This window comes from Pongo abelii, chromosome 15 (genome assembly GCF_028885655.2).
Source record: "Pongo abelii isolate AG06213 chromosome 15, NHGRI_mPonAbe1-v2.0_pri, whole genome shotgun sequence".
Classification (NCBI taxonomy): domain Eukaryota; kingdom Metazoa; phylum Chordata; class Mammalia; order Primates; family Hominidae; genus Pongo; species Pongo abelii.
Window position 1 is genome coordinate 84,108,895 of NC_072000.2, and position 26,248 is coordinate 84,135,142.

A 26,248-nucleotide genomic window follows, 5' to 3' on the forward strand; every position below is an offset into this window, starting at 1 on the left:
TGAACATTAATGTTCTCAACGAGATATAATACTGAATATAACTCTAGTGATCTCTTCCAGTGGAGGCTGAGGCCATTTCTAAAAATTCCTTCCCTCTGTTCCTTCTACAGTATCTTCCTCTCCATGTGCATACATGTGAGAGAAATAGTTTTCCCCAATGTACTTCAAATAAACCTTATTGGCATAGTTTTCCTCAAAGCACTTCCAGTAAACTTTATTCCTTTCATGATTGTCCTGTAGTTTACAGACACTGATATTGTACTCTTTGGAGTAGAGAGGGGTTTTGCTACTCTTACAAAAAAAAAAAAAAAAATTGGCTATTCCTCCATTTATCAGGCTCATTTTATTAACATTCTACTGTCATCATTGTGCCCTGTCACTTTGACTAAGCCCAAGAACCCTCCCACAGAGCAATGTTAATTATAACCCCTCTATGCCCTATAAAATATGCCTTCTAAAGGCTATGAATAAATTTGGGATAAATTTCCTGAAGCAGAACTCATGAACCCATATGTATTTTGATTCCAATTCCTGTCAATACAGGTTCTAGTTCAACGCCCAACACACACACACACACACACACCTCTCACATGCTTTCCTTCTAATTGTCAGGAAGCCTTCAGATGTCCTTCACCCCTACTGGAAAGGCATGAAACAAAACCCAGTACCTTCCTCCTACCCCTAAACTGGTTTTGTCTTGCTGCCCCTAATCCTAGCTTGCTGTTCTGTTTTTCTATTTTCCCCTAAATGCAACTTACTTTAAGCATGTGTTAACTGGATTAACATTCCTACAATTGAAGGATAGTACATGATAACCCATTTGTCAGTCTAGCTACTTTCTTCTCTTTTAAATGTCTACTTAGGACGTACATCCAGACTGCACGCCCTTTTTATTTTTTCAAAGCAAAGCCAAAAATAAAGTGTAAAATTAGTTTTTTAAAGAAAATGCACAATCTGTTTTTAATTTTGGCTATCATGAAAAGGGGAATTAACCAGCCAAAAAAGCAAAGCAAATAAAACGTGTCCCCTGACTGCTCTGTCTGTGCCTTTCAAGCCTGTGCGTCTGGTTGTTCATCTCTGAAAGTGTGTGAAATACTTTTTTCTTTAAACTTTTTGTTTTTTTCTCCCTTCTTGTTTGGGAATTAAGTGCTTTTTATATTATATATATCTATATATATATATATATATCAATGTGTTTCTTTTAATTGCTAGATCTTTATCTTAGATTTGATTTTATCTAAAATTATGAGAAAAAAGTTATGAATTGTTTTCTGCAATTTTTCCCCACTCCCTCTTTAAATGTGGAACAACTTCAGCTGCAGAATCCTCACATCCACATCTTTCAAATTAGCCTGGTCTCATTGCCAATTGCGTGCAACCTGGGTGGCATAAGGAAGACAGATGATGTCATTTGGAAAATACCTTTTCTCTATAGAGAAGTAATTAGTAACCCAGTGCGTGGGCCCCCTGCTTAGTAGTGCATCTCAATCACCTCTGTAGATTTCTGAACCTCCCCCACTCTAGATGGGGCTGTGTGGCTGCCGATGAAGTTGTTCAACTTGAATGCATAAATCTAGTCTTCTTGTTTTTGCTTTAAACTTTTTGATCATGACTACTAGTATTTTATGTATTTTGGCTATTTTTAGTAGGAAAAAGTTTAACTGTTTTTATTATTTGAAAATCTTTAATGAAACTGTAATAATTTTTGGAGTAATTGCATGTTGAAGAAGTTGCAGCTTAGGGTGTGTGAGATTGTCAGTGTTAGAGTTCTGTTCTTTATTTCCATAGATGGGCATGTGTAGGCTCATTTGTTTTTGTATATTGCCCATCCCTTCCTTACAGCCAGAAGCTCTAATGCAGCTAGATCACTCCGTGCCGCCCTTACATGGACATGGCGACTCACTTACACATTTACTCCTATCATCTTCATCTCCTGTGTAGTTCACTCATAGATATGACCCTCCCCTTCCTGCATCTTTCCTTCCCATTCTCCCCCTTTCTTTAGCATTGTTAAAATTTGTGTGCTGTCATCCATCTCCCTAAATTAAAGAAAGCCTAAAATTTGTCAAAAAGACAAAAAAAATTAAATATATATCTGAAAACCTATAAATGCAGAAATTCATTCAAAACCCATTAGAGTCATAGAATTTTTTGAAAGGCAAATTATAAAAGTAAACAGGTTTTTTTGTTTGGTTTTTCAATCATAGCAATCGGAATTATTTTAAATTCAAAAATTGATGCCCTCCCAAACCCCCCAAAGCAACAATTTGTTAAAGTGCAGATTTTTTTTTCTTTTTATGTTATGTGGTGTGGATGTATGTGTTGTTGCCTCCCTGTATCATCTTCTGTTGTAAATTATTATATTTGAAAAATTAGACATTTTGCTCAAAAGTTTTTAAGAAATGACAACAAAAAAAGCAAGTTACAAGAATGTGGCAATTCTATTTGTCCAAGAGCATTCTTACACAACTTTCTTTTGTAAATTTTTCTTTCATGCCAAAAAACATGCGGGCAATTTGTTGATGTAAGTTGACTATAAATTAATATAGTATGCTTTTTTAGTTTAAATTATTTTGCCTATATGGAAATGATTTCTTTTTTTCCCAGAACAGCTTCTATTTTTGATTTGCTTTTACTTTTTCTTTCTGTTCTTATTATATTGTGAATGCCTCAATGTTATTTGCTCTCCTTCTCCCAGCTTACTTTGGCTATGAAGTTGATTTTATTTTCTACTATATAATTTTGAAGACTATATTTTTTATTTCATTTGTGTCTATTTGCTGAATTTTCACTGTTATGTTTTGTGCCGAATTGCTTCTAATAATCAATGTGAATACTACTCTCAGTAGAAGGAGGTTAATACATTGTTCTTACCACCCAAACAAAGCCTGGCCTCTTTGCCTGAACTTTTTCACCACCATGTTTAAAGCCTTGAAAGTATTGGTAGGCTCTATTTGGTATCTTAAAATTGTTTCCAGCCAGTGGGAGGCCTGTACCCCAGAAGAAAATGAGTTGGGTTAGCTCCAAGTAGTACCAGCAGTAATTGCATCTTTTTTAAATTCCTTAAAAAGCATTTAGGAAATTAGTTCTTTTCCTTCAGCAAAGGGGAAATAAGGTACTCTCAAGTGACTATGGTAGAGTTTGGTTATCCAGGATCATACTCTCACCTTTGCTTCAGGCTACAAAATCAATTATACTGAAAATGAAGATATCAAGAATCCCAGGTGTTTCGAGTATTGTTCTGTGATACTGACGCCTTCCAGTGTATGGAACTAACAACTGGCGAAAACACAGACACACACACAGAAGGCGCACACACATTCTCTCTCTCCCTCTTTCCTTTGTCTCTTCTCCTTTTCCCTTTTTCATTTCTCTCAAGGATTTAATCAGGTAAGCTTTCAGGGATCTTAAGATTCTACCAAGAAAACATGATGATTTTCATATCTAAAGTTATACATACAAAATATTTCAGGTAGGTACCATCATCGTGTAACTACAGGGTAAGAATATTCCTTCACCTTAAGATTATTTGGACCAATGCTGCCTTATGCACTTCAACATTCATAAGATTGGTAAGAAGCACTATAAAATTTTTTAATCAAGAAGTTACTTGTTTTGCTTTACAGATATTTGTGTTATTTGAAACTGTTATGGAAATATCAAACTGAATGGTGGATAAGAGATGTTTCCAAGCCAGCAGCTTAATGTTTGGGCTCTCTCTACCTCAGTTTATGCAATTCTGTGTTGTTTGACATGCTAGATAATATTTTAGGTCTCAAACTTAGAACTTCCTAAATGGGATGTTGTTTTATCTTGTTGCATTAGAATATTTTCTTTCTATGAAAAAGATATCCAAAGGTAAATTTCATAAAAGTTTATTTTAAAAAAATACAAGCTCTTTGAATTATAAATTATTCCTTATATTCTATTATTTAAAATAGCCTCAATAATCTAGATCCTATATAATTATACTTCTACTTTAGCATGAAGCCACTAAATAAAGAAGGGTTAGAAGAAAGTGATTATTTAAGTGTTTATAGCTCAAATACATTAGTAGAAATAATAACATTAGTAACTAGCATTTCTGAATAGCAGTAGGTACTGTGCTAACCATCTAACATATAAAAAATACTTAATATGTATTATTTTAATATTTGCATTGATGGTTTGAGGTAGGGTATTTTATTATTCTCATTTTCCATAGAGTTTAAGAAATTTGACCAAATTCGTAGCACTAGTAGGAACTCCTACAGAGTTCTGATGCTAAGAGTCTGAGTTACTTCAGAAGCAAAGCTCTTAATAAGCAAATGAAACACTCCACTTGACATTTCATGTTTTATAATACATAATGATATCAAGGGGCTGTGGCTCATCTTATTGTTGAAAAATGTAATCTGTAGCCTTTCAAAATCGAACCTATTTCAGACAAACCCTTTGCTGGGGTGGAAGGGTGGTAGGGAAGGGAGGGAGAATGCCCTACCTAGAAATTCTCATCCTGTTAAAATACAAGTTAAGCTTCTTTGAGACACTTGAGGTTTTCTACTGTCTTCTCCCCAGGTACTTGCCCTGTTTGTCCATGACTATTTTTTCCCGAAGATTGATAGAGAGCAATTTCATGGTTACAAGCTTTATGATATTTATGTGTTACAAGTATACACTTCTATGTCACCAAGGAGCTAAATATCTTTGAAAAATTAATTCTTGGGGGGAAAAGAATGATTTCCCCTTGTTATGTGAATTTTCAAGCAGAAAATTGGAATAATGCAAATAAGAGATGAGGTGAAATACCCAAATATATAAAAAGAATTCAAGGAATTCAAGCATGGTGTCCTCTCCCAGAGTCTCACTGTTCAGCATCACTGTTTTGGTATTTTCGTGAACTCTCAAAACCCAAATATCTCCAGAGAGGCAAGTGTTGAAACTTCATGCTTCTTGTTTTTTTGTTCTTTTTTTTTTTTTTCCAAAGATAACCCACTGCATTCACTATCACCCACAACATTCTCACAGTTCAGAAGGGTTCTATTAAATTTTTTATACACTTTTTTGATGGCAGTGAGCCCCTTTTGCTGGATATAAGCACTAGAGGCATGAATTATATATCTACAAATACACTCATAAAGCAAAAAAGCCGGGAAGACTTCAGGGCTAAAATAGACCTTTTATATCTCTAGTGATCTCTCTAGTTTAAAGAAAAGCACAATTCTGCCAAAAAGGGGTATGTATGCCTGATTTTAAAATGCTAACTTTAAGGAATACAGATAGCTTTTATCCCAAACTAAAGAAAATTCTGGGGATAGCATAGGAAATTAAGATTTTGATGGATTACAGGTTTTGTATTACTCTGCTCATAACCCTTTATGACTTTGGGTTATTTGCTTCCATGAATACTTTGGTAGGCATGCGACACATAGTTGATCACTGACTTCATGGTCTCTGGGAAGTGAAGAAAATATTATCAGCTACTTGAACATTTCTCAGGGTAGTCACTTTTGATTAAAATAAACAAGAAGACTTGAATAGCTTCCCACCAAACTACTTTTTGTTTGTTTGTTTGTTTGTTTTTGAGACAGAGTCTCGCTCTGTCGCCCAGGCTAGAGTGCAGTGGCGTGATCTCGGCTCCCTGCAAGCTCCACCTTCCAGGTTCACGCCATTCTCCTGCCTCAGCCTCCCCAGTAGCTGGGACTACAGGTGCCAGCCACCATGCCTGGCTAATTTTTTTGTATTTTTAGTAGAGATGGGGTTTCACCATTTTAGCCAGGTTGTTTTCTATCTCCTGACCTCAGGATCCGCCCGCCTTGGCCTCCCAAAGTGCTGGAATTACAGGCGTGAGCCACTGCTCCTGGCCAAACTAAGTGATTTCTATTAATGATCTTATAGTAGGAGAAATACATCACTTTCTCCTCTCAAATGACGTGTGCCTTTGATCCCCCGAGGACACTATTATCATCTGCAATCTTAAACATGGAATTTAATATTAAAATTAATTACACCAACATATACACTTGTCCCAGGCATTTTTCATGTTTACTGTTATCTTAAATGTTCTACCTATTTTCATTAGAATTCCTATTTGTCATAAAGACCCCCCTGTACCGTAGTTGACTTCATTTTAAACTGAAGGCAATCTTCCCACTTCTTGAGAAGCCAGGAAAGGGGGGTTAGGAAAGCTTCTACCACTTTGCTGTCTAAAAATCAGCATAATTTGGGCTCAGATTTTCCCAACAGAGGGTATCATTTATCATTTTTATCGCTGCTACCAAGATTAATAACAAAATGGCAAAGAAAACTAGAGATCAGTAGTTCTGAAAGATTTTGTTTTCTAAACTCTGAAATAGCATACCCATCATTTTAGTTTTAAAATAAGCTCTTATTTCACTTTAGGACTCACCAGGCTTTTAGAAGCTCTTTATAAATTAACAAGCTTCAGAACCCTTTTACTGTGCAGTTATAAAAAATGTGGTTACTCTTTTTTTTTTAAATCTAAGATACTTGCATTAGTGTGTTAAATGAGAGGGAGATAGCAAAGGAAAGTTAAGTAATTCAACTGCAGATTGAACAGTTTGTAGATTTTGAAACAACAAGTACACTGTGGAAGCTTTAGCTGGTATTGCAAGGAGAAAAAACAAACTGAAAAAACAAAAAGGCAAATTTAAGACTCTGGTTGGGTGTCACAGATGGTACACTAAAATTGCAAATGAATGCCACTCTGTAATCATGAAGATGGTGATCTTAATCCCACTTAAAGGGACACTTGCCTCTTACCCAACAATTTGCCTTTATATTCAAACTATTTGTACCAGGCCTTTGCCTCCTAAGATATCAGTTATTCCTTGTCCTTTAACCTAGTTTCGTCTTTGCTTACTCTACATGGGGTAGATTTGTCATTGCCATAAGGAACAAATGACTCGGTGTTTGTGCCAGAAAAGAACACACATGTTAAACCTGTGTTGTAGATAAGTTAAAAAAGAAAATCCTGCCTTGTCCTCTGAAGGTAAGTAAAACTGTGCCTGAGAAATCCTTAAGGAAGCTTTAGACAGAGTCCATGGGCCTTCACTTCCTCTCTCTCATCACCGCTCTATTACTCAAACATTGCCCTCTTTCATATATCACCTTAAATCTACCACTTGGGACCCCCTAGCAGAAGAATAATAAGAAAGTTTGCTCAGAGTTAGTTTTAGGACTGGCTTACCTTTAGGGAACTGCACTCCAAATTCCATTTATAAAAACTAGCAAAAGTGTGTAAATTATGCATTAAATAAGTTGTAAGGCATATGAATTATATATGTTCACAATGTAAAAAAAATAGTTGTCTGCTGGTCTAGTACAGTTAAGTGTGAATCTTTGGCAAATCTGCACAGATCATTTTGCTCAATAGTTTCAAACTCTGAGCACTAGAATAGAGGCTCAGGTTTAGAGCACATACTATAAGATCATCTTGAGAATCTCAAAAAGGTGTTTTTTGAATTTCATAGTAAAATTATCACATAGGCCAGAGATGACACTACAACATTCTGTTGTCCCTTCCCTTCTAAATGATACACATTATATACCTTATCAGTTCCCTCCCAAACTCAGTTTCTTTCTGCAGAACACAATTGTTATAGGCTAAACAGGGAGAGAATAAAAGCTTCCGACATGGGCACCAACAATTTCTCAGGGCTTGAAGGTAGGTATTAGCTTTCTTCTCAGGAAGCCCTTCTCTTAGCACACCTGAAACCTGGACAATCTGGATGCATGGGAAAGGTTTCAAGATGCAAGCTGTGGAAAGGTTGCACCTTGAAGCATTTCCTGTTCATTCAAAAGGAGAGTTTTAATTCGTGAATCAATCTTCATAGGAAAAACCCTGGAAGACTGTGTAGGCTCCAAGGCTTATTCCCTTGGAGTACCCCTAGAATTCTGGTACTGAATCACCTCCTTGTCTGGCTTTGTTACTGATGAGGTGGGTACCTCAACTACAGTCTTATCTGTTAAAAGCTACTCACTGACTATACTATCACAGCAAAGTTATTACCAAGTGTAAGACACACGTACGTTGTACCAGTTGACAGCTCAATGGGTCAGCTCAGAAAGAGGCCTTCAACAATAACGTCACATTAGTATCTCAACCTTCTAACTGGGGCAGGGAAACATTCATACCATCCCTGTGAGCAGATCTTTTTAAGTGATAGTGGGAATACATTTTTCTGGAATAAATTCAATAAAGAGACATGGACTGTAACTTCTTAAGATTCTTCCTCTGCTTGGAAAATAACACTGTAAAGACACTGAAGAGAGATCAATTATCTTGCTGACATAGATGCATAGCAATCTTGGCCTTACAGCCAGGTAAACAACCACTACTGCAGAATATTTGTGGTACCCATGATCTGCAAGGCCCTGTGATTTAATTAACTATTCTGAGCTTTCTTTCCCAACTTAGTCCATATGATTCTAAGTGCAATAATGAGGGTCTATGGGTAAACAGATATGTTTTTGCCACACTAGTTAGCAATCACCAATTTAAAAAACTCACTTTGCTAAGTCAACATTTCTGAGTGGAAAAGTTTCAAGTCATGGATATCTAGGCTGGGTATTTTGAAAATCTAGCTTCCAGCTCAGCATATATTGCATACAGCATGAAAGCAATGCATACAAATATTAGACTAATGCAAGGCAAGCTGTCATTTAATAGTCAGGGGGATTTCTGGAAAAGCATAGTCAAAATGGATTTGTTAGATGAACATTTTTAACTTTTTGTAAATCCCTATCACTCGGCTTAAACAAGGACTGTGATTAATAAGTGTGAAATAAAAGGAAGTAACTTAAGAAAACACAAAGGTCATGATCTTTTATGTTTCTTGATCTTGGTCTCAAAAAGATGGTGAATCGGTCATTCTCATCCTCCTGGGAGCAAATAAGTAGAATCCCAAGAAGGCAATAAAGAAATCTTAAACGCATGTTAATAAATTCATAAGTTAAGCACACAATGTGTGCATGTACCCACACATACCAATTTTGATAGCCAGCCACTATTTATAACAGTATCATTTGACTGAATGTCATCAGCCCATAAGCAGATCCTGGAAAGAACATATATAGTTGAATTCTATCTGAATAATTACTTGAGAGTATCTTTAAAAAATCTAAGCCCCTGATCTAGGGATTTCAGGTTTGGGTGGCAAGAGGCATACAGAAGGCTCCAAATCTGCCTAGAATGATTAGACTCCATCCAGAAAAGATCCAGATCTTTTTATGATAATTTCTGAGGCATAACCTGTGAATGACGTTGGTTGAGTGAGAGTTATGTTTACAAATATACTAATTGTTTTTCTTTTTCTTTTCCATCCCAGGAGGTGAATTAGTTATCCCTCTTCTTGTAGAAGACCCTTTAGCTACCCCTCCTATTGCTACTCGTGCACCTTCCATTACACTCCCCCCTACCTTTCGCCCCCTCCTCACCATTATTGAGACCACCAAAGATTCCCTGTCCATGACCTCTGAGGCGGGGTTACCTTGCTTGTCGGACCAAGGCAGCGATGGTTGTGATGATGATGGCTTGGTGATATCTGGGTATGGCTCAGGGGAAACCTTTGACTCTAACCTGCCCCCTACTGATGATGAAGATTTTTACACCACCTTCTCCTTGGTAACAGATAAGAGTCTTTCCACTTCAATCTTCGAAGGTGGCTACAAAGCACATGCGCCCAAGTGGGAATCCAAGGACTTTAGACCTAACAAAGTCTCCGAAACTAGTAGGACTACTACCACATCTTTATCCCCTGAGCTGATCCGCTTCACAGCTTCCTCCTCGTCTGGGATGGTGCCCAAATTGCCAGCTGGCAAAATGAATAACCGTGATCTCAAACCCCAGCCTGATATAGTCTTGCTTCCGTTGCCCACTGCCTATGAGCTAGACAGCACCAAACTGAAGAGCCCACTAATTACTTCCCCCATGTTCCGTAATGTGCCCACAGCAAACCCCACGGAGCCGGGAATCAGACGGGTTCCGGGGGCCTCAGAGGTGATCCGGGAGTCGAGCAGCACAACAGGGATGGTCGTCGGCATTGTGGCTGCTGCCGCCCTCTGCATCTTGATCCTCCTGTACGCCATGTACAAGTACAGGAACAGGGACGAGGGGTCCTATCAAGTGGACGAGACGCGGAACTACATCAGCAACTCCGCCCAGAGCAACGGCACGCTCATGAAGGAGAAGCAGCAGAGCTCGAAGAGCGGCCACAAGAAACAGAAAAACAAGGACAGGGAGTATTACGTGTAAACATGCGAACACTGCTCACACGCGAGTTTTCAGTTATTTCTATCCACGCCTATGAATCTTTGGACGGTGAGATCTCACAGATGTCAGAACTGCTGGAACTATGAAATGGGGTATATAACCACGACTCTGGTGGGGAAAACCGTTTTTTAAAGGACACACACACACAGCGATGCATCTCTCTCTAAAGCTCAGCCACGGCTGCGGCAAGGTCCCAGCGGTCGCTGGGAGACAGAAGGTTTTGTGCCCTGCTGTATCATAAAGCACACACTTAGCGCTCTGGAGCCGGACGGTGGCTCCACCACTTCCGCAGGCCTGGAAACTTCCTTCTCCGGAGGACCTTTTACTAAAAGGTAGAAGACTTCATGGCTTACTTGTTCCATAACTCCAAGTGAGTCTGTAATGATGTTTGTGAAGCTTGACTGTAACCATGTTTTTTCGGTTTAATTATGTAAAAAACAAAACTACAAGAACAAAAAAAGAAAAAAGTTAAAAAAAAAAAAAAACACCAAAAAACAAAAACAAAAAAAAAACCCACAACCCTTATCTGGTTCTGACCAGTGTGCGTGTAACTTTAAGATCTGAGGGGAAAAATGGCTTTTGGGTTTTTGTTTATTTTTTTGATAATGACTGGACATCAGAAGAGGAAAAAAACTCAAAACAAAAGTGAGAGAGACTATTGCCATATGAACTCAAAAGCTACCATGGTGTTCACTCTACATATCAGGTTATGGTGTCTCTAGAATCTGTTGTTTGTTTGCTATAAGATGCTTTGCTGAACACATAGCAAAATTCATGTGATGGATGATAAATTGATTCGAAAAGCTGGTCCCCCAGGATCTAATTTCAGAATTTACCACCCAAACCCGGAACAGATGGGTTTAGGGCTGGTGTTATCAGAGCTATTGGCTTTACGTAACAATATTGTTCCTGTCCATTCACCCAGCCAAATTGTGTTAAAGAGGAAAGCCCCACAAACTAAAAACAGCCTTTCCTACGGAAGAGGAAGGGGAGGTGGGCTGGATCTGTGACTGATTGAAATGCATGCAAATAAAAAAGACAATATTAAAGTCTGTTGAATTATCAAACCAGACAGTAGGGGAATTCAACTCGTGATGGAACCACAAAAGGTCACACAAGCCAACCATGTCATGCCAGAGTACAAAACACATAGTTCTTTCCCCGCCCCGAACATGACAATGGTTTTCATAGTGGTTTAATTTTGTAGCCTGACATTTATGGATAACTCTGTCCTTCCATTTGCTCACTTCTCTCTTCACCCATCTTTTTTAAAAACAAATAAATGAATAAATCTGCTGTGACACACACACAAAAGGAATTTAATAGTATAATATATATATAAATAAATATATATACAGATATATTTATCATGGTATGTTTGATGGGATGACTGACACAGGAAATCTGTTAAAGTCTTGAAATGGAATGAGAATGTTGTTTTAAAATAAAATGACAAAACAACAAAAAAGCAAACCTTAAAATGTGAAGAAAGTGTGAATTTTAGTTTTGTCACAGTTAACTGTGTCAAAGAGAATTTAAAAAAAAATTCAGATTTTGTTTACATATTTTACTACATTTTTGCTGGTATAATTCCTTAGCCACCTATGTACATACTGCTTTAAGAACGGTTTTTTTCCTGTTTATTTCTGTTTAGTTTATATTCTGGTTGTCTTTTTCTTTTTGTAAAGAGGAAACAATGTACAGAAAAACAATAAACTGGTTGTATGGCCATAGCTATCCAAAAAGCAAGAGACAAAGCAAGACAAATATTCACACAAAAATGAAGTGTGTCCTCTGGAGGGTCAGATATACAATTTCTTTTGTACAGATGAAAATCAATCAGCTGTTTAGATTTAGAAATCTACTCTTGCTGGTCTTTGTAAGTTGCATGAATATTTGACTTTGAAAAAATATCTTAACGACATGGGGCAAAAAGTGCAATCTAAATGGTAGCCTTTACTAATGTGTATGGAAAGAGGTGTTCCTCATTATCTAATATTTCAATGTGTTAAGAGTTTAATTTTTTTGTTATCATTAAAAAAGACAGGATTATAAAGAGATATCAAAGCACGATTTTAGATAACCTAAACGGCCCAGCCTATACGAAGTTGATTATATCTCGATGTCTGTAAAAGATTGCTGTTCTTGGAGTCTTGAGGTCTTGTGAACTGATTTCCTGCTTTCTTTCATTTTTTTCAATTTGAGTAATAATACATTTGTTATATTCCTTTTAGTGTAAGTTTCTATTTGGACAATTTTATGGGAACATGTGCATTCTCTATGTGAGCTTCTATCATATTCCTGTTTTATTAGCAGAACCTAAAGGAATTTATTTTATGATGTTGTGACATTACTGCTTTTTCTTTTTTCTTTTCTCTTTTAGTTCATATTTGCATTTTCGTTCAAGGATATGCTTAGCAATAAAATGTTCTTCCCAAAACCTTGTATGCTGATGCACTTTTATTTTCTTAACATTTGAGAAAATCTCGCACTGAAGCTAAGTATGTCATATCTTATTAAAAGCCGAATAAGAGCTAGACCACTTTCATGTGATAGAAGATATTCTAAGCAGTTACTAATTATTACATTAAGTTATCAAAATGGCGTATTTATGAGATAATTATCATCCGTTACTTGAGGCATTATTTTTTAAATTGCTATGATAGAATAACCAGGAGGGAGTACATTTTTCTGAAAAGAAGATAGAAACATTGTATTCTAGAAAAGATTATTGGATACTATGTTTTTGTTTTGGGTTTTTTTTTTTTTTTTTTTTTTGAGACAGAGTCTTGGTCTGTCGCCCAGGCTGGAGTGCAGTGGCACGATCTCGGCTCACTGCAAGCTCCACCTCCCGGGTTCACACCATTCTCCTGCCTCAGCCTCCCAAGTAGCTGGGACTACAGGTGCCCACCACCATGCCCAGCTAATTTTTTGTATTTTTCGTAGAGACGGGGTTTCACCATGTTAGCCAGGATGGTCTTGATCTCCTGACCTCATGATCCGCCTGTCTCGGCCTCCCAAAGTGCTGGGATTACAGGCGTGAGCCACTGCGCCCGGCTTGGATACTATGTTTTTTAAAGGCATTTCATAGCTTTTATGTATTTTCTGTAAATCAACAAGCTTTAAACAGTATTTAAAACTATGTTCACATAGTGCCATAAGCACTAGAAAGTCTTAGATGTCTTCTTTCCAAGCCTCCCACCATATTAAAATTTAAAATTAAAAAACAGAATCCAAAACCAAAATTTAAATGAGTGCTTCAATTTTAACAGCTTCTTACAAGAATTTCTGATTACAACTTGTTTCATACACCCATTGTAACAGAAATGTCTCATATTTCTGGTTCTCTCAGCACACACTTACTTGGCCAATTGGATAATCCATCTACCCTTTGTTCTTCACTGTGATCTAGAAATATAGATTTAACTGAACAGCTATCCTTTATCCATATGTTGGTTACCAGTTTTCAGAGTTAGAATTTTAAAAATATATATTTAGTTAAGCCTATGCCTTCGAGATAACATTAGTGGAATGGTTATACTATCGACTATCTTAGGAATGGGGGGGAAAAAGTCAGGTTCAGTGATATCAAATTATGCAATGTTTTTTTTTGTTGTTCCTGTCTTCAAAGTTCTATATTAGATGTTCTCCCATCATTTTTTGAGATGGAGTCTTGCAGCCTACAGTGCAGTGGCATGATCTTGGCTCACTGCAACATCTTCCTCTCAACCTCAAGAGATTCTCCTGCCTCAGCCTCCTGAGTAGCTGCGACTACAGGCATGGGCCACCCACACCCAGCTCATTTTTTAATTTGTTTTTTATTTTTTTAGTAAGGAAGGGTTTCACCATGTTGGCAAGGCTGGTCTCGAACTCCTGACTTCAAGTGATCCACCCACCTTGGCCTTGCAAAACGCTGGGATTACAGGTGTGAGCCACTCCTCCCGAAATCTTTCTAAATCTCACTATTTAATATATAATTCTAGGACTACTTTAAGCATTCACTTTTTCTATAACTCAAGAAACATTTATTGAACACTTATGTGCAAGCTAGTCTACTATTGGCTATTGTTACTTTGTTTCAACAAAGACAGAAAATGGCTAGAAGGATTTTAAGCCTTTTTGTCTCTTGTATAAATCTATACAGGCCCAGTCTCTCTTTGCCCATATTCAAATTGAAGTTTGATCTTTCTCTGAAAAATATCCAAGCCCTGTGTTTGTCCCAGTTGAACTAATATCTTGATTATATAGTTTAAGATCAGTTTGATAATGTCTATTGAACATTTACTAAATGATTATGAGATATTAAATTGAGAGCCTTGGGAGCTTATCATCTAGTAAAGATGCAGAAATAATGATACTACAGTGAATGCAAATAAGCTATCAAAAAGTACAAAGTAAGTTAGTTGGGAGCTTAGAAGAAATTATGTAAGGGAAGGCTTCCTAGAAGGGGTGACATTTTGGTAAACCTTGGAAAACTGATAGGCAGAAATAAGGGCTGTATGTCATTCTAAGCAAAGCCTTAAAGTGGGAGCAAGCAGGATCAAAACCATAATTTGGATTGATGACAGACTGCAACAAGTACATTGGAGGAAGATATGAGTAGGAAGGTTTTTGAAATCATGTCAATGAACGGGAAGAGAGAAATGAGAGAATAGCTTGAGAAGTTCAAGATCAAGGGCTTGTTTGTCATCGAGTACAAAGGACTCGAGCATATTGGAAATGAAAGGTAATAACTGATTTAATCTTATGGAGCAACCGAGTTTCCTGATAGAGATGTTATTCTGGGGGGAAAAAAAGGCGTAAGTCAATCTTCTTGGAGAGAATGGGATCAGAAACTGACATATTGCTACAGTAGTTACAAAAGCTGTAGTCAGAGGGCTTCAGTGTTCTGGATATATTAAAGGACAAGGTCAGATACCCAAGTGGGACCCATGAGTGATTAATGGCAGCAGTCCACTGACAACACTGGTAGGAAGGCTGCTAATGAAAAGATCTCTAAATAGCAGTAAGGGGTTAGCTGCCATTAATAATACAACTTTATATCTTTACTATTTTTTCTTTTATTGTTGAAATAGTGAGAGCATATATTTTTCTAATTGTGTTTATTACAAAGAAAACAGACCTGAAGAACTTAAATGACTTCTCCAAGGTCACACAGCTAATACATGACAATGTCATGACTTAAAATCCAGTCTTGTGGTTCCGAATTTAGAGCTCTTTCATAAACCTGTCTCTAGAGAAGCAAGTCATTTTCTACTTTTTCCAGAAGCATTTGAAGTGGAAGCTAAGGCAGGAAATGAGAGGATGTTGTGTTAGTCTACTGGGATTACCATGACAAAATACCACAGGCTGGGTAGACAACTGAAATGTACTTCTCAGTTCCAGAAACGAAGTTGCAGATCAAAGTTTGTTTGGGCTCAGTTTCTGGGAAGGGCTCTCTTCCTGGCTTGTAGATAATAAGCTACCTTCTCACTATGTACTCACAGGGCCTTTCTTCTGTTCATGCACTGAGAGATTTCTTTTTCTTGCTCTTCTTATAAGACCACCAGTGCTATTGGTTAAAGCCCTGCTATTATGACTGTGTTTGACCTTAATTACTTCCTAAAGACACTACCTCCCAATACAGTCATGTTTGGGGTTGGGACTTCAACATATGAATGTTGGAGGGGATATGGTTCTGTTTCTAGCAAATGTATAGTAGTGGGAATTGCAAAGGTTAAAGTTCCAAAGTATCAAGGGAATCAGAATTGGGAAGCACCTCTAACCTTTTTGAAGTGGTTACATGGCCCAAGTAGAAGAGCAAATAATTCCAAGAGACACCAAGCCACAGAACAGGTAGGATCACGTGAGTAGGATAGAAAAGTAGTGTTAGGGTTGCATGAGAGTGAGGGCATATAAGACAACAACAGCTAAAGGCAATGCATGCTCAGATCTTGGGAGATATATTAAATGAGTAGAGTGAATTTCAAGATATCTGAGTTTTTTTTTTTTTAATGGTTACATGGGTTCTAGAGTGAAAATGCCATGGCTCATCTGGTACTGTAACTTAAGATAAACTACTTAGCTAAGGCTCAGCTTTCATACCTATAATTTTGTTATACTTATCTTGCAGATTTCTTGAGAAATATTGGATGAAATAATTCATGTGAAATGCTTAGCATATGTGTGACACATAATTAACCTTAAATAAATGTTGGTCATTATTACAATTGGCTTTGTTACTTGATTCAGGCAGGATCAAAATTAGCTGCTATATGCATGACTAATCAGGACCAAAAAGTTAATAAAAATGTGAAAGTTTGGCAATCACTCTTAGTATTTCTCTAATTCTTTCATTTGCCAAGACAATATAAAATTTAGTTGCTGACTCATTAGCAAAGATTTTCCTTCATCAGCACTAGTTATTTGTTTCCAGCTACCAGCTTCAGTTAGGCCCAGGGAAGCCCTGCATCCCAAGAATGTCACTCCTTTTCTGAGTTTCCATCCTTCAGCTTTCTTGTGGCCCTTGGTCAGCCAAATACCTCAAGCAACCATGCATCCCTTTATTGATATGCATTATTTTATTTTTAACTTTTTATTGTGAACGTTTTACAAATATACCCCAAAGAGAATAGCGTAACAAACCCCCATTTATCCATCACTTAGTTTCAAGATCAATATTTTGTTACCTTTGTTTTATCTGTGCCCACCTCCCTATGAAAGAATATCTTGTAATATTGCACAAAGTTATAAAACAAAAAGCATTCAAAGAGTTACTGTTGGGCCTCTCGACCTGAGTCTTATTTAGTGTTTTAGTGTACCTAAGCCTAACATTCTTTCTGATGGACAATGAATGGCATGATTCCAGTTCTTTATTCAGTGACAACATAAAAGAGATTAGCTGCTAAGTAGACTTTTCATCATTTAATGAGATTGCCTGAAAAAGTGAAAAGATGTTTCAGCTTGTATTTCAATTCGACTGTGCTCAATCACCTTTTAAAATGAATAAAAAGTGGTCTATAGATTATATATTGCTGCTATATCTTTTGTAAAATGTGCCATCGTGGAAGAGAATCTGTACTCTTTCAAGAGAGTAAGTAAAAGGGGAGACTTCTAATTTGTACATGTGAAAGCTAAGAAATACCTTTACCTCTAAAAACAGGATCACAGATCTACTAGCATATTTTAAGAGGGTTATATTCATGTATTTTCAATAGCTGTAACTATACTGAATTTACGAGTCTACACAGAAGAGATATGCCTTAAGCCCATTTTCAAGTTATGATTTTTTACTGCTCCATTGTCTTTTGACAATGATTTTCTTCTTTGTTCTCACTCACTTGCCATTTTTGACCTAGAATTTTCATCATAAAAATATCATGAGAGAGAGAAAGTCACAGTTACATATAGACTATTTGATAGTACATTCTTTTCTACCATAAAGTCAAGGTAGGTGTTAGGATAAATGGACAGAACCACTATAAACGTTTGCTTCTTGATTCCATGGAGCCAAATGGAACACAGAATAATTAGTTTCAACAAGTTAATGATTTTTCTGTTCCTACTCTGCATTTAGTAGTTTGATATTTTATTTATTTTGGAAATTTAGCAGAGCACATATAAACATTCTTAAGGCAGGTCGTTTAGGTTTGCAAAAGAGTACAGTAGACAGGCTGATGGGTGGGGGTCAGAAAGTAGATAAAAATAGAGGCATCATTAAAACTGAAAAGCTAAAACTTCCTTGGCATTACAGTATAGTTTTCAATGTTCATATACCACGCAGGAAAATGTACTTATATGCATGTATGGGTATGAGTAACCAGATCTGGTTCGATGTCAGATTTGATGTGGGAAGTCTAGGACAGTTCTTTCTTAAAAATCAAAGCAAGAAAGAAGAAAAGATAGGGCAGGGGAAGAGAGCAGAGGCAGGAGAGCTGCTTCTAAGTATTTTGTAATTGCTCAGAAGACAGTTCCAGAATTAAAGCATCTAAAATAATAATGAGGTCTCTCTCTTCATGCCAGTAGTGTCTGATGCTAACAGATAAGCTCTGAATTCACACACACACGCACTCTCTCTCTCTCTCTCTCTCTCTGTCTCCACTTCTTTTGTACAAAAGGAAAAAAATGAGTTGCTTGTTCTTATATGGTAATACATTGTAAATCGCTTCAGGTATTGTGCTTGTCTTTTGTACTAGAACTTGTGTATCTTTTTCTTTTAAAAAATGCAAAACGTATTTAAACACTGCTATTATAAACGCCACTTCCCTAAAATATATTTTAAGAACATAAGTCCCATATGTGCTTAGGCGGACAGGCTTGACTTCCTCATCTGGCAAATGACAAGCTGCAGTTTGGTACATATATGTACACCAGGGCAATAGCATTTTTTTTTTTTTTTTTTTTTGAGACGGAGTCTCAGTCTGTCACCCAGGCTGGAGTGCAGTGGTACGATCTCCGTTGACTGCAACCTCTGCCTTCCTGGTTCAAGCGATTCTCCTGCCTCAGCCTCCCAAGTAGCTGGGATTACAGGCACCTGCCACCATGCCCAGCTAATTTTGTGTATTTTTAGTAGAGATGGGGTTTCACTATGTTGGCCAGGCTAGTCTCGAACTCCTGACCTTGCGATCTGCCCACCTTGGCCTCTCAGAGTGCTGGGATTACAGGCATGAGCCATGAGCCATGAGCCACCGCGCCCGACCGGCAATAGCTTTTATAACTAGACAGGTTGATGTTATGAAGTAGTAACTGGCAAGTGTGTTTTACTGAGAACATTAGGTATAGATAAGTTAATGGGCTTAGAAAAAAGAAAAAAAGGATAAAAAGTAATTGGAGCACTCCTTAGTCACGATTAACACTGAAAACAGCAATTTTTTTTTTTAATTCAAAGATTTTACAGGTCAACCATACATAGACATGTGACTTTGATATTTCTGTGACATAAATCAGTTGACGTGGGACTGCCATCATGCCCATATCAAAAAGCCCTCTACATGCACACAAAAAGGAGAAAGTTTTCAAAGCCTAAGCCAGTCAAATAATGCTCACAGATGAAACAGCGGATTAAAAGGCCTCAGTCAACAAGTACTCCAACTCCCCGACCACTGGGCATCCCAGCATTGACTTTGGCAGGCAAGTGCTGGATGACACGCAGAAGGGGCCCTTAGAGGCTGTTTCCCCTTACACAACCTCAAAGAAGTTTAAATTTTCAATTTACTTTTTAAAAGCAGATACACAGTAAACATGGGAATGTGAGTTTTATGCTAAATACATTTTGGTTTCAGAGTAGTTATCTCATGCTGCCAGAATAGCCCTGAGGATTAAGATGGTTTATTGGGATCAAATGCCTAGGAGATTTATTATAGTGCAGACTGTTTATTCATTCCTATTAAAATGCTGATAACGCTTATTTCTTTACCTCTGTCTCCCGCCTGCTTTCTTCCCTCCTCCATAACCCGTATTCTATTATTTTATTTTCCTGCTTTAGGTTGAATCTACTTAGATTTTTATTCTTTATTAAAAATTGAAAACTTGGAAGCTCTCTGACTTTATGGCTGCAAGAAAGTGGCAATGACATACATGCAGCTCATTAAAGCCTTGGGAACACGGAATCCCTGCTTAGCAATTTAGATCTAAGAAGTATTTTCAGGGAGAGTGTGTAATGACTGAAGAGATGGGTACACACTGGAACAATTTATATTAAAAGATCCAAAACACCCTGGCTATCATCATCTATAATATAAAGTCACAGAGAAGTAAAGATAATTTTCTTCCAGGTAGATGGTTTAGTTGGATAAAGAGGAAGATTATCTACTTTATGGCCAAATTCTATGTAAATTATATGTAAAACACTCAAGAAGGCAGATGAGTTTACACACAATATAGCAGCTTTTAGGAAAATAGACATGAGACATCAGAAAATATGATCACTTAAACTGGAAAGCTAGAGCCCAGGAAGTAATCCTGGAGGGCTTCATAATGCATCCATATTTATAAGAAATCCAATAATTGAATCCATGAAAATATGTAGAATGATTTTATGAAAATTGTGGTCGGTCAGGCAAGTGTTTGCCATGACCTAAAAAATTCATCTTGAATCCTCAGTAACTCTTACAGTGTCTGGCACAGAGGAGGTGACCGATCAACTTTAGTGGAAGGAACAATTGAATATAGCTGACCTGATACTCATGGGATGTACAAACACATCTTTATCATTTTCCTTTTTTTTCCCCCAGCACTGTGCTTTGAAAATTTGAGGCCAGCCATTTGTCAAACTTTGGCACTTTTGAGAATCACCTGGAGGGCTCTTTACAACACAGATCACTGGCCCCACTACTACAGTTCATCTGGAATGAGATCTAAACATTTGCATTTCTAACCTGCAAAGGCAATTCTGTGCTGCTGGTCTATGGACCACATTTTGAAAAGCACAGTAGCCTATTAAAGTCACAAAAGAACAATTTTATGCTTTAGGGCAAAAGAGTAGTCAACTCTATTAATTTAAAAAGCATGACTTGATGTCTTTTCCTGCCCAATGGCTCAGATGTCTTCCAATCTGAAAGTTCTTTGAATCTACGATGAATTATTTGGATACTGCTGATATGGTAGAGAAGGAAGCTGATTTGCTAGAGGAAAGTGATAAAAAAGGAATGCAGTGAATTGAACCTTACTATTAGGATCTCTGCTAAACTCTCTGCTAAACTCTTATCTCCTGTCACAATTGAGAAAAATCAGGCTTAGAGAATTTAAATGACTTGTCCAAGTTCACACTTCCAGTAAGTTGTGAGATCAGAACTTGACCCTTCCCTGATACCTAAGAAATTATAAGACATGTAAGCCAAATTCCAAATATAGGTCATGGTAGCAGAACCAGTATTGACAGCAATATTAACAATGCCAACAATTATAGCAATTTGAATATTGCTCCTAAAGAGTCCTATGATATGGATATTATCTTCATTTTGTCTTTGAGAAAACTCAGAAAAGTCATCTGAGATTACATAGCTAGCAAGATATGGACTAAGGAATGTAAACTCTAAAGCTTGCATTGTTTATATACCACCAAGACCTAACATCAAGCAGTACCCTTCCTAGACCCTTTAATGTAAATACATTTATCAAATGTAGATTGCCTATGTTACTATAGGATTCCATTAAATGAAATTTTGTCATTTGCTCATTAATGACAGATGAATGCTGTGATGACCTACCTGATACGTAGTGTCAAACTTTTATATCCCTATCCATAGGTTTACTGGGTCCAATAATACATTTTTATAATTTATTTTAACAAAGCAATATATACATATAGTTTCATAGGACAAATAAAAGCTTTATAATAAATAACAGCAGCCCCCTGCTCTAGTTTTCCTTCAGTCCTCCCATATCCTGCTTGCCAGAGGAAACCACATTCTGGTCTTATTTTCTCTGGTAATTACCTCCACATTTCTCCAGAGAAAATATGAACCTATCTTTTGACTCACTGATTTCAGATGTTACTGACTTCCTAATGTTAAATGTTAGGATTTTGTTTGACACCTCCCTTTCTCTTCCTCATTCTTCCAATATAGTTATATTATACATTTTAATTAAATACTATTAGGTCCTTTTATGATTATGACTACAAAAATACTGTCCTGTTGAATGAAGTATTTTTACAATTCCTTTTGCTTTTCTACCTAAATTTTTGTAAAATACTTAGCTTTTTCTGGAATTGATAATCACTTTTCATTCCCCCCCCTCACCTACTTGGATTCATTTGGCTAAATCTTCTCACTCCCATTAATGGCTTTGACAAATGACTCAAGATAAGCTTTCCCATCGTCAAGTCTTACTAATGATGTATTCATCTCCTTGTGTTAATCTTTGAGGCATCTCTCCCAGAGTTCTCTATTTTCTTGCTCCAATCTGAACTGGTTGCTCTTTCAACCACTTTCACAGCTATTACCCATCATCATCAACTGGTTTTTCATCCTCTCCTGTGATGGATTTCCTGTTTTCTGGTTTCACATTGTTCCTTTACATTATTCCCCTAGTTTAGTAAAGCACATTCTCTAGTAGCTCCCTGAAAATGGATGTATCATATGTATCTCAAGATTTTTCATATCTTGAAATATTATCATTTAAATTTGATACTTTTCTTCAAGTACAGAACTCTAGAGATATAATTCTTTCCCCTATTTATTGTATTTCTCTATGGTCTTCCAGCTTCTAATGTTCCTGTTGGACGGACCAATGACATTTTGGTTCTTTGTCTTCCGTGTGTGACCTGTTATTTTATTTCCCCAGAATATTCTCTCCCTGGTGTTTCAAGTGCCATGATGACAAGCTTTGGTGGCTGCTGCTTGGTTAGCAACTCTATGAACCTTACAATCTTGTCAGCAGAATAAGGATTATATTCAGAATTTAATCAAATATTTCCTCCTCCCATCTTTTTGTAACTGTATGCACACACTGCAAGAGAGACTGCGTGCTTCCTTTTTGCAAGACTCTGTGCAAGGCATGCTTCCTCCTTTCAGGATGCTTGAAATCTAGTAAGACAGGTGTGATAAGCACAAAATAGAAAACAGAATTTTAAGCATCATATATGAAAAGTATGACATTGCTTCAAGGAAGATAAATAATTTTAGATAGGGAGATGGGAAATATGCTAAGAGTGAGGGGATGTTTGGTGAGTTAAGAATGTTGGAAGAGTGGTAAAGGTAGAGGGGAAGTTAGCATTGGAAGGTGTCCGAAGTCTGGGTGGTTAGCACCTGTAGAAGAGGTAGAAGAGGCATTCAGTCATAGGCATCAATATGTGTAAGGCATAAAATGGGAAAATTAAAGACATTTCAAGAATAAAAGGTGGCTGGATTCTAGTTGACACATGGAGAAATGGGAGATACATAAGAGGAATTTGGGGCCAAAATACAGCAAGCTTTGCGTGCAAACTCAATTGTAGGGAGGTAATTTATTTCAATTCAGTTTTTTCATTTACTAATTCACATTTGCTGACAGATTACTGTGAACCAGTCCCTGGCTGGGTGCTGGAGAGAGACCTGAAAGAAACAAGGCTCCTGCTCTCAAGCAGTTAGGTGTCTGTCTCACATGAGACTATGTTGTGTTGTACTTCTGTTTGTACCTAAGTTCTACAGATGAAGTGTGAATGAGATATAAATTTGCATTGGGAACACAGAAAAAGGAAGAGCCAGATTGCCTGGATTGTTTAGAAATGGCTAAAAACAGATGATGGCACCAAGAAGAGAAATGCTATTGGGATAGTTTATTAGAAGTATTGGTAGAGTATTCTTGGCAAAGGAAATCACACATTCAAAGACACAGAGATAAGAACTCTGGTATATACACTTATATTTATTCATTCATCCTACAATTTTTTTTTTTTTTTTTTTTTTGAGACAGAGTCTCGCTCTATCACCTAAGCTGGAGTGCAGTGGTGTGATCACAGCTCACTGCAACCTCTACCTCCCAGGTTCAAGTGATTGTCCTGCCACAGCCTCCTGAGTAGCTGGGATTACAGGCACACACAACCATGTCTGGCTAATTTTTTTTTTTTTTTTTTTTTAGTAGAGATAGGATTTCACCATGTTGGCCAGGCTGGTCTCCAACTCCTGATCTCAGGTGATCCACCAGCCTCGGCCTCCCAAAGTGCTGGGATTACAGACATAAGCCACGGTGCCCAGCCACAAATTTTTGTTGAGTGCTTATTATGCACTAGCCATAGTACTAGCCATGCCCGAGGAACTACAGATCTTTCAGTAGAGAATATGGTGTCCCTCCTAGGCTGTCAGCTTCATGAGGCCAGGAGTTATATCTTATTTGTTGTTTTGCCAATACTTTATATTTGTTAAGTGAATATATATGGAACCATAGTAACATATCTATAGAGAATATGAGTACACAATGATAAACATGTTCGTGAAAGAGATGTTTTAAAAATTAGAAATATTTAATGTTAATTAAAATGAGGAGTACAGATAAAACTGTTTAGAGGCTATGTGTGTGTATACATATGTGTGTGCATATATACGTGTGTATATGTATATACATATATACACACTGAGGGCTGACTATGTCTATAGTTATTCTCCTTCCTCAGTGTCCATGGGGAATTTGTTCCAGTGTCACCCCAGAGATACCAAAGTCCAGATGCTCAAGTTCCTTATATAAAATCATGTAGTATTTGCATATAGCCTATGAGCATACCCCTGTATACTTTATGCCATCTCTAGATTACTTATAATACCGGATAAAACACATAGGCTATGTTAATAGTTGTTTGTATCAATTAGGAAATAATGACAAGGAAAAAAATCTGCACAAGTTCAGTACAGATGCACCAATCCTTTTTTGTTCCCAAATGTTTTCAATCTGCAGTTGGTTGATTCCCTGAATGCAGAACCCATGGATAAGGAGGGCCGACCGTACACACACACATACATACACATGTATGTACATACACATATATACACACACACGTATTCCAGTAAAAAGAACAGAGGGCAAGGAATGAAATACATGGGAACTCAAACATTTTTGCACAAAATAGGAAAGTACTATCATTACAGGAGAGGCGGCATCTACCACGCCAGAGGGAAAGTTTATTTATTTGTACCCCTTGTAAACTTTGGTAAAATTGAACAACTTATCTTTGGAGAATTTTTTTTTTTTTTTTTTAGACGGAGTCTCACTCTGTCGCCAGCCTGGAGTGCTGTGGCATGATAACAGCTTACTGTAATCTCCACCCCCCAGGTTCAAGTGACTCCCCTGCCTCAGCCTCCCGAGCAGCTGGGACTACAGGTGTGCATCACCACATCTGGCTAATTTTTTTGTATTTTAGTAGAGACAGGGTTTCACCATATTGGCCAGGATGGTCTTGATCTCCTGACTGCACGATCTGCCCGCCTCGGCCTCCCAATGTGCTCGGATTACAGGAATGAGCCACAGTTCCCGGCCTCTTTGGAGAATTTTATAAGTGCCCCTTTTAAAAACCTCAATGCTCTGTCTCCCTCAGCCCTTGAACATTTGGTTCCACCAGCCAACGTGATTCCTGTCTCTAGAACTGGTGTTTCTACTTTGCCTTTCTTTAGTCATTGAATCCTAGTTATATCCAAACTCAAACTTAGCTCATGCCCTGGACTCCTAGACCTATGTGCCTCACCAAACAGAAACCAATCCCAGTGCTTCTTCCCCATGGAACATAACCATGATCTAGCCACTTGACCACACTACAATCAAGAAAACCCTATCCTCTTCTCAATGGGGCATTTTGACACTGGGACAAAGTGGCCACAGAAGGTACAAACTACTTTAAAGCATTATCACCAAAGCATCAGGAAAGGGAGAACTGTCTTTTTGAAGCACAGCAGTTAATAAGACCTGAAAAGTAGGTCGGACCCAGGGGCTCACACCTGTAATCTCAGCACTTTGGGAGGCCGAGGTGGGTGGATGACCTGACGTCAGGAGTTCAAGACCAGCCTGACCAGCATGGCAAAACTCCCCGTCTACTAAAAATACAAAAGATTAGCCGGGCATGGTGGCAGGCGCCTGCAATCTCAGCTACTCAGGAGGCTGAGGCAGGAGAATCGCTTGAACCTGAGAGGCAGAGTTACAATAAGCCAAGATCACGCCACTGCACTCTCCAGCCTGGGTGACAAAGCAAGACTCTGTCTCTTAAAAACAAAAACAAAAACAAAAAAAAACACCTGAAAAGTATTCTTCGACTTCCAGGAATAGAACAAAGAAACTTTTTGCCCTCAAGAGGCTCAAGGCCTTAAGAGACAACACTCACTATAGGGAAATATTTAATTCCCCTAGTAAGCCCAGCACTGTAATAGGTTTACGGTGGGTACCCACTGTATGTTTGTGGAATGAATTAATGCACATGCCATCCACGCTCTCACCTCTGTTTTTTTGACTTGGGTTTGGCAGCTAGAAGGTCATTGTTGCCCACATAAGATTTCCCATGCAGTAATAAAAGCAGAAGTCAGAGAGCAAAAACTA

At 37.7% G+C, this 26,248-nt stretch overlaps 1 protein-coding gene and 1 long non-coding RNA gene across 44 annotated transcripts in view; one reads left to right on the forward strand and one right to left on the reverse strand.

Annotated features, from left to right (window-relative positions):
• Positions 1 to 12,713, forward strand: part of NRXN3 (neurexin 3) — a 1,691,350-nt gene extending 1,678,637 nt beyond the window's left edge. For 15 of the 42 annotated variants that reach the window (XM_054529674.2, XM_054529671.2, XM_054529673.2 and 12 more), the window contains one exon: positions 9,330 to 12,713. In XM_054529674.2, coding sequence (XP_054385649.2) covers positions 9,330 to 10,255 — 926 coding nt within the window. In that variant the 3' untranslated portion in view covers positions 10,256 to 12,713. 42 annotated transcript variants of the gene reach the window in all.
• LOC129049947 (uncharacterized) overlaps positions 1 to 26,248 on the reverse strand; it is a 76,746-nt gene that overhangs the window by 6,434 nt on the left and 44,064 nt on the right. The gene's annotated exons all lie outside the window — the stretch shown is intronic.